Below are 12,687 nucleotides of genomic sequence, written 5' to 3'. Positions count from 1 at the left end.
GTCAGTAATGACGAGGCTGGCTCGCGATCTGCTTTGAAGGAAACTCTCCAGGAAGGAGCCTCAAAATAGCCATCCAGTATCAGTATTGAAAACCAATGATGTCTCTTAATTCCCGTACGTTATAGGTGGTGGTTAATAAGGCTGCAGTTATGGTCCATCAGCTTTCGAAAAAGGAAGCTTCCAGACACGCCATCATGCGTTCTCCTCAGATGGTGTCTGCCATCGTACGCACCATGCAGAATACGAACGACGTGGAGACAGCTCGCTGTACTGCTGGCACCTTGCACAATCTTTCTCATCATCGTGAGGGCTTGCTGGCCATCTTTAAGTCTGGGGGCATTCCTGCCCTGGTGAAGATGCTTGGGTAAGAAAACATGGTCAGAAGGCTCACAGCTAAGAAGGAGAAGAGTGCCATCACTGCATTTCTGATGTGGCTTTTTTCTTCTTCCCAGGTCACCAGTGGATTCTGTATTATTTTATGCCATTACAACTCTCCACAACCTTTTATTGCATCAAGAAGGAGCTAAAATGGCAGTGCGTTTAGCTGGTGGGCTGCAGAAAATGGTTGCCTTGCTCAACAAAACAAATGTTAAATTCTTGGCTATTACGACAGACTGCCTTCAGATTTTAGCTTACGGCAACCAAGAAAGCAAGGTAAAAGAATTTTTCTGAATGTGGTTGTCATGGAGCATTGGGAACCCCAATGTCATGTCCTTCTGTGGACTCTAGCAAATTGTTTGTATGCCTCACCCTTTGTGTGTATCCTTAAAAAAAAGTTGGACATCTCTTTTTCTATAAACGTTTGTATGTATCAAGCTAGGTGTTGGGGATATAGTGGGCAAACTCCTCTCAGAACTTCCATTCTTAGGTGGGAGATAAGCACTGAAATGATATAATTACTGTTTAACTCGTGAGTTTGGAGGAAGTAAAGGAGCAATGAGAGCATATAAGTGAACCAAACCCTGTTTTGAAAGTTCAGGGAGACCTGTTGGAGGAAGCGATAGGTTGCGTTCAGGTCTAAAGGGTGAGGAGAGATCGACTAGGTGAAGATTAGAGGAAATGGCACCTTTGAAAGCCCTACAGAGGGAGAAGAGTGATGAGTTTTGGAAATTCAAGAGATACAAAGAGTAAAGAAGGGCACCCGAGTGGCTCAGTTGGTTAAGCGTCTGACTCTAGACTTCGTCTCAGGTCATGATCTCCTAGTTCGTGAGATTGAGCCCTGAGTTGGGCTCTGTGCTGACAGCGCGGGGCCTGCTTGGGATTCTCTCTCACTCTGCCCATCTCCCACTTGAATGTGCTCGCTCTCTTCTCTGTCCCTTAAAATAAATAAATTTAGAAACAATAGTAAAGAAGAGGAGAGGTTTGAGTTGAGATTATTGAGCTCAGCAGGGCAGGTCCTGCAGGACCTTGTAGAATATGTTAAAAGAGTAATGACTAAATGCAGTCAGTTTTAGCAAGGTATGAGCTGATGAGATTTGTGTTTAGAAAATCAGGATAGTTTGGAGGTGGGAATATGGAGGGAAGTAAAGGGCAAGAAGGAATGATTATTTGATGATACCTCATTTTAAGGTGAAAACAGCCAAGAGCCAAAGGATTAGGAGTTTTAAGTGCCCATTCTGGTTCACATTTTTAACAACTCCGCTTTGATACAACAATAATATCTGGGCATTACTGTCGCACACCAGCGTGGTTTCTGTTGTTTTGTTTTGTTCTGATCAGTGTGGGAGTAAGAAAATTGGGGCAGAGTTGATCTATTCTTGGGAGTATTGGGATACCTGAATTTGAGTGGAATCCTGTAGAAGGAGGGGGTAAATGGGGCCCCAGTGTGGGAATCTGGATAATGGGGTCTGGGAATACATTTAGATCAGTGGCAAGCTGGCTGACATGCTTGTATAATAAAAATAGGTTGGTTGTTTTCTTGGGCATATGATGACAATTTTGTGATTAACAGTATATACGTGTCTTTCTAGCTGATCATTCTGGCTAGTGGTGGACCTCAAGCTTTAGTAAATATAATGAGGACCTACACTTACGAGAAACTACTGTGGACCACAAGCAGAGTACTGAAGGTGCTGTCTGTCTGCTCTAGTAATAAACCAGCTATTGTAGAAGCCGGTAAGTATTCTCAGTCTCGTGTGCAACATCTGGCAGTTCTAATTTGATTACTTGTTTTAGGAAAAGGGTAATACAACTTGACCTTAATGGGCTGAAACTAGACGGTTCTATTCAGTCTGCAGCCAAGACCGCATTTAAAGTGTATGTGTTGCTTAACACCTGCACTGGTGCTGTTTAAGCCTAGGCCAGTTTAGGCAGAGTTGTTATTACCCATCAAAAATGATGGCTAATACTTGGTAGTTTCTGTTGTGCGTGTTGGTAGCAAAGGAGAGGAATTGGTGGACCAGCCACAGCCTTTTGTTTTTTTATCATGAGGATACAGTTACTCTGCAACTACCCAGCATCAGTTCTTTCTGTAACACACTTAGCAGTATCTACCAGGACTCTCAAACCAAGTTTCATATCAAAACTGGAAGGAGAAAAATATGAAAGCATTTAATAGAAGAAAATACCTGGAATGAAGTGTAGGGTTAGTAACACCTCTTTTACTTGTTGAGAGTAGTTTTATTTGAGAATTTGTGGGAGAAAGGGGCATTATGGTTGCCCAGGATAGCTGGCTGGCACGGAGACAGACAGGTGTGGCTGGATTCATCTAGAATAAGGGGATGAAATTCTGGCCCAGCCGTTCCAGAAATATGAGTACTTGAGGAAAATGCAGAGTTTTGGACTTAATCAGAATCCTTGGAGTGGAATGACAAGGTCATCATTTTAAAAAGTTAGCCAGGTTATTCTGATGTTCACTTGTGCGTTCTGAAAACATTCAGCACCTATGTCTTAAGCACTGGAATAAGCACGTGGTATATACTGGATAACTAAGCAGATATGGTCCCTATGTTTATTCTTCCATTCTGTTGAGGGTGACAAAAATATGCAAAAAAATGGGGGCATTAACAGCTTAGAATGAGTATCAGAGAAGAAAGGAACAGTAGGTAGTGATCAGAATTAAAGGGGAGAGAGGAGCTTCTCTGAGAAAGGGATGTAAAATGAGATTGCAGGACGAGAAGGTACCTATTAGCCATATGAGAAGTGGGGATTAGATGTTTTCCGGGCAGAGAAAAGAACCCTATGCTATGTCCTGATGGTAAGAAAGAGATTGTTGAGTTCTAAGTGCTAAAGAGGAAGTGTAACTTGAATTTAATGAATAATGGATGAGTAGCCCAGGACCCAGGATGAGGTTGATGGGCTAGGCAAGGGCCATATATTGCAAGACATTTCTAGGCCCCTGTAACATGTGTGTTTATTCATGGTTTGTTTTTTTCCTAGCTTTAGAACCACAGATGTAGAATAGGTCAGTTTGCAGTGCTAGGTGGGATCCAAATTCTAAAGGGTTCCTTAAGGTTATGCTAAAGAATTTGGCCTTTGTCTTAGAGATAATGAGAAGTTATTAGTGGCTGTTAAGCAGTGGCATCGCATCACAGTGAGGTGTTTGGATTATTAATATTAACAATGTATGACAGTTTGACCAAAAGCAAGCAGATCAGGCCACCGAGCTGTGTTACAAACTTCTGTTTTGGTATGAAAAATAGAAAGGATGACTGTTTTGAGGCTTCTGATAGCACCCATAAATGTAATAACTTGGGGGCTTAAAGGGCAACCAGAAGTGATTTGTGGTGGGGAGAACATCCTAAATGGAGCTACCAGAATGAATTGGTTAATTTTTGGAACAAGGTAATTTAAGAAGCTGAGATAGAGTGACTGAGAGGCCAGTAGGTAGCTGGATTATGTATGGCACAGAGATGCAGGGGGAGACGGGGCTAGAGATTTGGGAGTTGACCTCTCAGTGTAGTGGGGGAAGAGGGGGCATGCCTTAAAGTCATCTGCGTGGACTCTTACGAGACCTGCCGAATGAGCAGGTCTACGTGTTTTTGAAGTCTGCGGGGTATTCTGATGAGACATTTGGGGTCAAATCCACCCTGTTCGTGTGAATAGTAAAGGCAGGGAATGAAATCTGTGAAGGAGAGAAGGTAGAGGAGGGGGATCTAGGCATGGAGCAGATCTTGAGCATCAGCCGTGTGCAGGTCTCTGTTAGTAGCTGGAGCTGCTAGGAGGAAGCAGCCAGATAGGGATGATGCTTGTCTCCTAGGGGAGGTAGACTTAATTTTAAGAGAGACACGAAAAGGGGCACCTGGCTGGCTGGCAGTAGAGCATGCGACTCTTGATCTCCAGGTCATGAGTTCAGGCCCCACACTGGGGGTGGAGCCTACCTAAAATGAAAAATAAAACAGACCTGAAGAGAGGAACAGGGAGACGAGGGAAAGTACCTCACTACATTCGGAAGGGATTTCAGTAGGAGAGAGATGGGTGAAGTTAAGCCAGTGAGTGAGGAATTGAGCGTCCGTTTACTCTCCACCGCCAGTACTGCCACTGCCATTAGGGTCCTGAATGGCAGAAGGTTATGAACCGTTGGGTCACACGGTTTGGAGTCCGTCATTTTCATATGGTTCCTGGTAATAAACTGGAGTTCCAGTACCTTTTAGGATTGGTCCTCCTCCATATTTTTGCGCAGATGTCACCTTCACACTGAGGTGACCTAATTACCCTACTTGAAATTGTAGGGCACCCCCCCCCCCGACACTTGTGGGGTTTTCTTCCTGATAGCACTTGGCACCATCTGACACACTGTGTAGTTTCAGCTTATTAATTGTATATTTGTTTATTGTCTGCCTCCAGCTAGACCATGAATGAGCTCTATGAGAGAAGGGGCCATGCAATATTTTGCTCACTGGTACAGCTCCAGCTCAAAATGGTCTGATTTTATTTAGGTGGATATTTTTGAGATGATTGAATGGACGAAAGTAAAATTACGTAAGGAGGAGAGTGGAGATAGAGAAGGCTTTTTCCACATTGGGTATTTGACAGAAGTTACCACTAGTTGAGGTGAATGGGAAAAGAAGGGGAAACTGAGCACCATCCTAGCAAATGAAAATAAATAAAGGACTTAGAGGGGCTAAGCTTTGGCAGTGAAGAGGGACACCCTCTAAGACTAGAAAAGACACTTAGTGCTGATAGGAATTGCCAGCTAATGGCCATTGCCTTAGATCTTTTTTCATATTCTAGGTGGAATGCAAGCTTTAGGGCTTCACCTGACAGATCCAAGTCAACGTCTCGTTCAGAACTGTCTTTGGACTCTTAGGAATCTATCAGATGCTGCGACTAAACAGGTAAATTTTGAATATGCCAGTGCCTTGGTGATAGAATTAAGATGAATATGTACTGAGCATTTGTTTTTATGTCCATAGGAAGGGATGGAAGGTCTTCTTGGGACCCTTGTTCAGCTTCTGGGCTCAGATGATATAAATGTGGTCACCTGTGCAGCTGGAATTCTTTCTAATCTCACTTGCAATAATTATAAGAATAAGATGATGGTCTGCCAAGTGGGTGGTATAGAGGCACTTGTGCGTACTGTCCTTCGTGCTGGTGACAGGGAGGACATCACCGAGCCTGCCATCTGTGCTCTTCGTCATCTGACCAGTCGACACCAGGAAGCAGAGATGGCCCAGAATGCTGTTCGTCTTCACTATGGACTACCGGTTGTGGTTAAACTCCTGCACCCACCATCCCATTGGCCTCTGATAAAGGTAAACTGTCTGTCACAAAAGTAGGTTGCAGAATTGGACATGAACCACCTCTAGCTATTGGATGGTTGTCTAGGCATGAGGGATTAACAAGTACGAATCCTATTCCTTAGTAAATAGGAAGTGTGGCCGGGGCGGGCTTCCGAAGTGTTTGTGAAGTCTGTGCTACTTTCAGGTGATCCCAATAGATTTAGTGTGGTGGGAATTTTAGGCTAAGAAAATGATTTTGTTGAGTTACATGCCCGCTCTTTATTCTTCTTACCTACAGGCCACCGTTGGATTGATTCGAAATCTTGCCCTTTGTCCAGCAAATCACGCACCTCTCCGTGAACAGGGTGCCATTCCACGACTAGTTCAGTTGCTGGTTCGTGCCCATCAAGATACCCAGCGCCGCACATCTATGGGTGGAACGCAGCAGCAGTTTGTGGTAGGTAAATCTTAGCAGTGACACCCTGCTATTTAAAAGGAATGCATAAATTCATGGGATCCTGAACTTCTTTGGTCATTGGTTCCCTTGATCTTCTAGCCTGAGGGGCTGTTTGCTAATGATTTAAAAAAACTGTGACCTGTCCCTGGCTGCAGAGAAGATCAGGAATAATGTGGCCCCTAGTGCTGTTGCCTTTGACCTCTCCTTGCATCAGTCAGTCTTACAAAGAGAGCAGGGTGTGGTGTACTGCTGTGGGGGTAGGTGCTTCTTGCAGTGTTTTCATTTAATGCATACAAAGGGTCACCTTCTTAGGAAGTAGCAGAACCATAGTTTGAATCCAAGTCCATCTGATTTCAGAGCCTCTTATTCCCCATTGTAACATGAGTTTTGCCTGTAAATATTTAACATACCTTTTACTGTCTCTTCCAGGGATGGTTTAAACTGTTTTCACAGACCTAAGAATACTAAGAAATTTCAAGAAGTAGTAGTAGCATTTACCCATAAGCTCAACCTAAAGCTTTCCATGTCAGGTTTGCAGTCTTTAAAAACTAGTTTTGTTACAAGTATCTGAAGACACTGTAGAATTTATTCCTCAGAATTTATTTTAAGATTCAAGCCTTCAAATAGCTTTCTCTTATTTAATTAGGTTACTTTAGAAAACAAGAGCCTACCAGCACAGATTTTGGGAATCTCTTATTGGTAGTTGTTATGTGTATGCACTCATTACTGGGCTTCGGCTTTCTCCATTCATTACTTTTGCTATTGGCCTGTCTCCATGAGGTGGCTTAAAAGGATGCAAAAGGTACCTTTTATTTTACATCTTTTCTCTAGGAAGAAAGGAGTATCTTGTGTTTTTATAAAAATCAAGTTGTTTATGAAAGCCGAATTCTAACCTTTTTTAAAACTCAGAAACAGGGAAACAGTACTTAACATTTTGCAAAAGCTAACTTCCTTCTTCTATAAGACTACCAGTCAGATAGTCCTAGAGGTGGTGAGGAGTGGATTTTCTACTTGACAGCTCAATAGAATTTTAGCAGTTGGTGATAAAACTTTGCTAGGTTTTCATGAAATACACTTGGGAGGGAGTGTATTTCATGAAATACACTTGGGAGGGAGCATGTGGAAGAAAAGCATTTGTCAGTCTGCACATTACTTTCCCATCTTTGTGTATCTTCATGTATTCCTTTTACCTAAAGTTGGTGTCTTGACTGTCGGAGTACATCGAAGCTGTAATTCCTGTGTGTTGTATGTGTTTGCGGGGAGGGGTACAACTTGGAATTAGTGCCATCGGGAGCCCCCTCCCCCCCAGTGACGTTCAACTTCTTGGAATCCTCCTTCATTCCTAGACTAATTGCAAATTCTGGGGAACTTTGGGTGTATACTGTGAATAATCAGCTTAGGAAATGTGACTCAGAACAGAAAGCCTTTGAAGTTTATAAACTTTAGAGATGAGAATGCCCTATTTGTTAACCATGTTTCTTTTGGTAGGAGGGAGTCCGTATGGAAGAAATTGTTGAAGGTTGTACCGGAGCCCTTCATATCCTAGCTCGGGATGTTCACAACCGAATCGTAATCAGAGGACTAAATACCATTCCATTGTTTGTGCAGGTATGTTGGTTTTATGTGAGGCAGTCTAGATTTTATGTGTCCATAAAATTTCAGAAAGTTAGGGACCAAGTTAGGGGCAGTTTTTCCTCTACTATCTCCAGTTACAAAATGACAACATGCTCTGTTCATGCCCCTTGCCAGAGCGTGACAATTGGAATCTCAGTGTGTAGTGTCCTTTCGGTTGAGTGCATTTTATTTTATTAAAAGTCCCTTTGTTTTTCTTGGGTAGTAGGGGAAACACTGGGACTAGAGCCTAAAGAAGAGAGACTTCATACTCCACTTCAGAGGTGCTGAGGTTTGGAGGGAGGAGAGCCGGTCACAGTTGCCAGAGCACAGGCGTCCAGCTACCTCCTGGATCGCCCAGTCCAGGAGTTTGGAGAAGAGAGTTTGAGGCTGAAATTGCTCTAGAAAACCAGTGCTCCGCAGCATCAACCAGCTGCCTGAGGACAGGAAGTTAGAGAATAGGATTTAACACCAGTAGCGCAAAGGCCATCTTCTCTCTGAATTGGGAATACTTGCGCCCCGGTGGGGTGCCTGCCGTGTTTTTTCTTTAGATTTAATTCGGATTTGTTTGTGTTTTTCTCCCCAGCTGCTTTATTCTCCCATTGAAAATATCCAAAGAGTAGCCGCAGGGGTCCTCTGTGAACTTGCTCAGGACAAGGAGGCTGCGGAAGCCATTGAAGCGGAGGGAGCCACGGCTCCTCTGACAGAGCTCCTTCACTCCAGAAACGAAGGTGTGGGTAAGTCGAAACGGAACCAGAACCTTTAGCCGGTGCACACCAGAAAGCCCCAGCTTTTCCTCAGGGGCCTTTTTTCCTCTCCCAGCAACATACGCAGCTGCTGTTTTGTTCCGAATGTCTGAGGACAAGCCCCAGGACTACAAGAAGCGGCTTTCGGTGGAGCTGACCAGTTCTCTCTTCAGAACGGAGCCAATGGCTTGGAATGAGGTAGGCCGTGTGGACGCGTTTCTTCGGTAGCATGTGGCTTCCCCTCCAAATACTTGTACACGTTTATTTGCCTTGATGTGTCCTTGGCTTGAATATTCGTTCTCTCCGCTGCCTCAGCAGCTGCTAAGGAAGAACCACAGCTTGAAACGGCCTATTCAGAACAAACAAGTCATACTGCTTATTGACATTAGGATTCGTGAGGGAGACGGATGAAAAAGTTATCCGGCTAAAGTATTTTTTTCAAAAGGGAATTTTTTCCTTTTAAGGAAAGAGGAACCCTCTTAAATACTGTAGTTGGAGGTTAATTTATTGATTCTCTTTCTGTGAATTTGTCTTCAGCGTTCGGCCTCATTACAGAGGTGTTCTTAAAACATTAGAACCACCCTGGAAGTTCATTCAGTGATGTTACATAGTTGTACAGTGGATTATAAGAATGGAAAGAGAGCCTATAGATTGTTAGGTTACAAAAAGAAAGAAAAGAGAAGAAAAAAGCAGATTGCCAAACAGTGAGTAATTTTTCAGTTGGGCTTTTAATGGGCAGTCTTAACGTGTTCCAACTTGAGCTCTGAACTTCCCCAAGCCTGTTCCTCTCATAGTCTCCTTCCAGCTGTTCAAGCTAAAAATCTTTCATGTAGAATATTCTGTTTGTCAACAACTCCTGTTGGGGGTAGACACTTTGACGATTGTGTTTACGGTTATATTTGCTTGAAAGAATAAATTAGTGACTATTTTTAATGCTGTGTGCAATGACAAAACATGCTGCTTTAGGTGTCGGTAGTTAATCTTTGAGGGTAGAGTTTCAAGTATTTCTGTGCGTTCTTTGTTCCTTCTATAATGTGAAAATAAGTGTGTTCTCAAAATATTACTATACCTAAGTTCAGAATTTTCATTTTGCTTCCTTGCCTTGTACCTGTTTATCTAGACTGCTGATCTTGGACTTGATATTGGTGCCCAGGGAGAGCCCCTTGGATATCGTCAGGATGGTATGTGTCTCTTATTTCCGATTGACTCCAGGTCAAGTTAAGGTTCAAGTTAAGCTTTATCAGAAAAGCTGGTTTGCTCATCTGGGAAACCAGCGTTGGCAGGAAAGTAGTGGCAGCAGTTAAAGGCACTTCTGAAATTCCAGAGTCGGCAGTGGTATCTTTCTCAGAGCCTGGGGAATTTTGAGCCCCACAACGAGCAGACGACATTAACAAATAGCCTGTACTGCAGACGCCCAGTACTAGTGACACATATCACAGGTTGCCTTTGTACGTGCTTTTTTTTGTCAGAGCATCTGTACATCCATACAGCCCACCCAGGAAGCGAGAGTAGAGGGAACTGTGGCCCCAGGTTCAGATCTGGGGTGGGTCTACATCATTCTAGTGTGGGGGTTTTCCAGAAAACTCATTCAAATCTGGGTAATGGAGATGGAGTGTGGCAGACACCGCGAGTAAATACAGCTCTTCACTTTGTATTTATTATCTCATCTGGCTTTTCCTAATTATTAGACCACTAAAGCTCATAGGCATCTTCTGTTGGCAGATCTGTAATGTCAGCCCTTAATGTAAAAGTTTCACTGGAAACAACAGCTTGAGTTTTCACAGTACTTCTGTTTCACTGGACTTTTCAACAGGTAGATTACATCCGCCAGACCTCCTGGCTTTTGCTTTCATCTCTTGCCTGTGACTTCTTGATACTGGGCGGTCACATGCGCAGTAGTAGACTGCTGGCTGTCCCCCTCAGGGGTTTTATGTCTCCGCCGAGGCAAACACAGAATGTTCCGTGGTAAGCTGATGGTGTGGTTAGAACTTGCTGGTCTGCCTCTGGTGGAAACAGACTTTATAGCCCCGTGGGTGGCCTGGCACTGAGTAATTACTTGGTTGAAGAAGCTGAAGAGGCTAGAAAGGCCTGCTTTCTGACCAGCTCGCGGACATCGAAGGCCCAGGCTTCAGTGTTAATGTCTGTCTCCTCTTTCTCTGTGTCCCTTGCCCCTTTTGTTGCCACCCCCCCCCCCCCCGACTCCTGTAGATCCCAGCTACCGTTCCTTTCACTCTGGTGGATATGGCCAGGATGCCTTGGGTATGGACCCCATGATGGAGCACGAGATGGGTGGCCACCACCCTGGTGCTGACTATCCAGTTGATGGGCTGCCAGATCTGGGGCACGCCCAGGACCTCATGGATGGGCTGCCTCCAGGTGACAGCAATCAGCTGGCCTGGTTTGATACTGACCTGTAAATCATCCTTTAGGTAAGACGTTAAAAAAAGCCAGTTTGGGTAAAATACTTTTACTCTGCCTACAGAACTTCAGAGAGACTTGGTTGGTAGGGTGGGAGTGGTTTAGGCCTATTTGTAAATCTGCCACAGAAACAGATACGTACTTTGAAAGGAGATGTCTTGGAACATTTGAATGTTCTCAGATTTCTGGTTGTTAAGTGGTCATGTGTGGAAGTTATTAACTTTAATGTTTTTTGCCACAGCTTTGCAACTTAATACTCAAATGAGTAACATTTGCTGTTTTAAACATTAATAGCAGCCTTTCTCTCTTTATACAGCTGTATTGTCTGAACTTGCATTGTGATTGGCCTGTAGAGTTGCTGAGAGGGCTCGAGGGGTGGGCTGGTATCTCAGAAAGTGCCTGACACACTAACCAAGCTGAGTTTCCTATGGGAACAATTGAAGTAAACTTTTTGTTCTGGTCCTTTTTGGTCGAGGAGTAACAATACAAATGGATTTTGGGAGTGACTCAAGAAGTGAAGAATGCACAAGAATGGATCACAAGATATGGAATTTATCAAACTCTAGCCTTGCTTGTTCAATTTTTTTTTTTTTTAAATATCTGTAATGGTACTGACTTTGCTTGCTTTGAAGTAGCTCTTTAATTTTTTTTTGCAGTAACTGTTAGTTTTTTAAGTCTCTCGTAGTGTTAAGTTATAGTGAATACTGCTACAGCAATTTCTAATTTTTAAGAATTGAGTAATGGTGTAGAACACTAATTCATAATCACTCTAATTGTAATCTGAATAAAGTGTAACATTGTGTAGCCTTTTTGTATAAAATAGACAAATAGAAATGGTCCAATTAGTTTCCTTTTTAATATGCTTAAAATAAGCAGGTGGATCTATTTCATGTTTTTGATCAAAAACTTTATTTGGGATATGTATGGGTAGGGTAAATCAGTAAGAGGTGTTATTTGGAACCTTGTTTTGGACAGTTTACCATTTGCCTTTTATCCCAAAGTTGTTGTAACCTGCTGTGATACAATGCTTCAAGAGAAAATGCGGTTATAAAAATGGTTCAGAATTAAACTTTTAATTCATTCGACTGTGTCAGCCTTTTTTTTCCTTGTCATTGGTTTGTGAGGATATTTATTAGCTTATTCAGCTTCATCCTGAGGAAAACACACATGGTGAAATAATTTTAAGTTTTAGTGAAATAGAGCGCCTTACCTCCGGATGGATCATGTGCCAGGTTCCTTTGGTCCTGGGTTAAACTGCACCAGAAACCTCCGTTCAGAGGCATGGGATGGAGTCTGGGCTACACAGAACAAAACTGAAAGCCAGATAAGCTAGGCTTCCCCCACTCCAATTACCATCAAATGGTTCCTGCCCATGAAGGTAATAATGAATTAACTACCTGGATTTGGATTTCAAGCACCTTCACGTAATTGTGACTCACGGGGAGAGGGGAATTCCTTCAACTCCACTTTGAACTGAAAAATGAAGGTGGTTTAAGTGTTGATGTTTATCTAAACATAATCGGAGAGACCAGAATGAGCCTTCTTTCACTTGTCTGCCAGGGAATCCTGTCATCCTGGCGGTAGGTCTGACAAGCTTAGTTCATCCTTCAGGGCGGAGTCTGTGGACCTGTAAAGACTTGTGTTTTGGTCTTTAAGAAGAGTGAAAGTGTTTTGTGCTTAGGGAGAGCTGTTTCTGAGTTACCGCGCGTTTTCATTTAAGATCATGGCTGTTAGATAAACATTTCACTTCCTCTTTGTTGAAGTTCTGTGTCTAAGTTCGCATTTAGACTGTGGT

General features: G+C 43.1%; 1 protein-coding gene across 4 annotated transcripts in view; it reads left to right on the top strand.

Moving 5' to 3' along the window:
- CTNNB1 (catenin beta 1) overlaps positions 1–11,974 on the top strand; it is a 40,803-nt gene extending 28,829 nt beyond the window's left edge. For 2 of the 4 annotated variants that reach the window (XM_043595671.1, XM_043595669.1), the window contains 12 exons: positions 126–364; positions 453–654; positions 1,971–2,115; positions 5,173–5,276; positions 5,355–5,693; positions 5,959–6,117; positions 7,606–7,725; positions 8,315–8,465; positions 8,551–8,672; positions 9,595–9,655; positions 10,683–10,903; positions 11,209–11,974. In XM_043595671.1, coding sequence (XP_043451606.1) covers positions 126–364; positions 453–654; positions 1,971–2,115; positions 5,173–5,276; positions 5,355–5,693; positions 5,959–6,117; positions 7,606–7,725; positions 8,315–8,465; positions 8,551–8,672; positions 9,595–9,655; positions 10,683–10,891 — 1,851 coding nt within the window. In that variant the 3' untranslated portion in view covers positions 10,892–10,903; positions 11,209–11,974. Of the gene's footprint in view, positions 1–125; positions 365–452; positions 655–1,970; positions 2,116–5,172; positions 5,277–5,354; positions 5,694–5,958; positions 6,118–7,605; positions 7,726–8,314; positions 8,466–8,550; positions 8,673–9,594; positions 9,656–10,682 lie in introns of all 4 variants that reach the window. The other 2 variants (XM_043595670.1, XM_043595667.1) reach the window with 2 other exon arrangements.
- The last annotated feature ends 713 nt before the right edge of the window (positions 11,975–12,687 follow it).

The sequence above is a fragment of the Prionailurus bengalensis genome, chromosome C2 (assembly GCF_016509475.1).
Source record: "Prionailurus bengalensis isolate Pbe53 chromosome C2, Fcat_Pben_1.1_paternal_pri, whole genome shotgun sequence".
Lineage (NCBI taxonomy): Eukaryota > Metazoa > Chordata > Mammalia > Carnivora > Felidae > Prionailurus > Prionailurus bengalensis.
The sequence above is the reverse complement of the archived record's forward strand: the minus strand, read 5'-3'. Positions and strand labels throughout refer to the sequence as shown.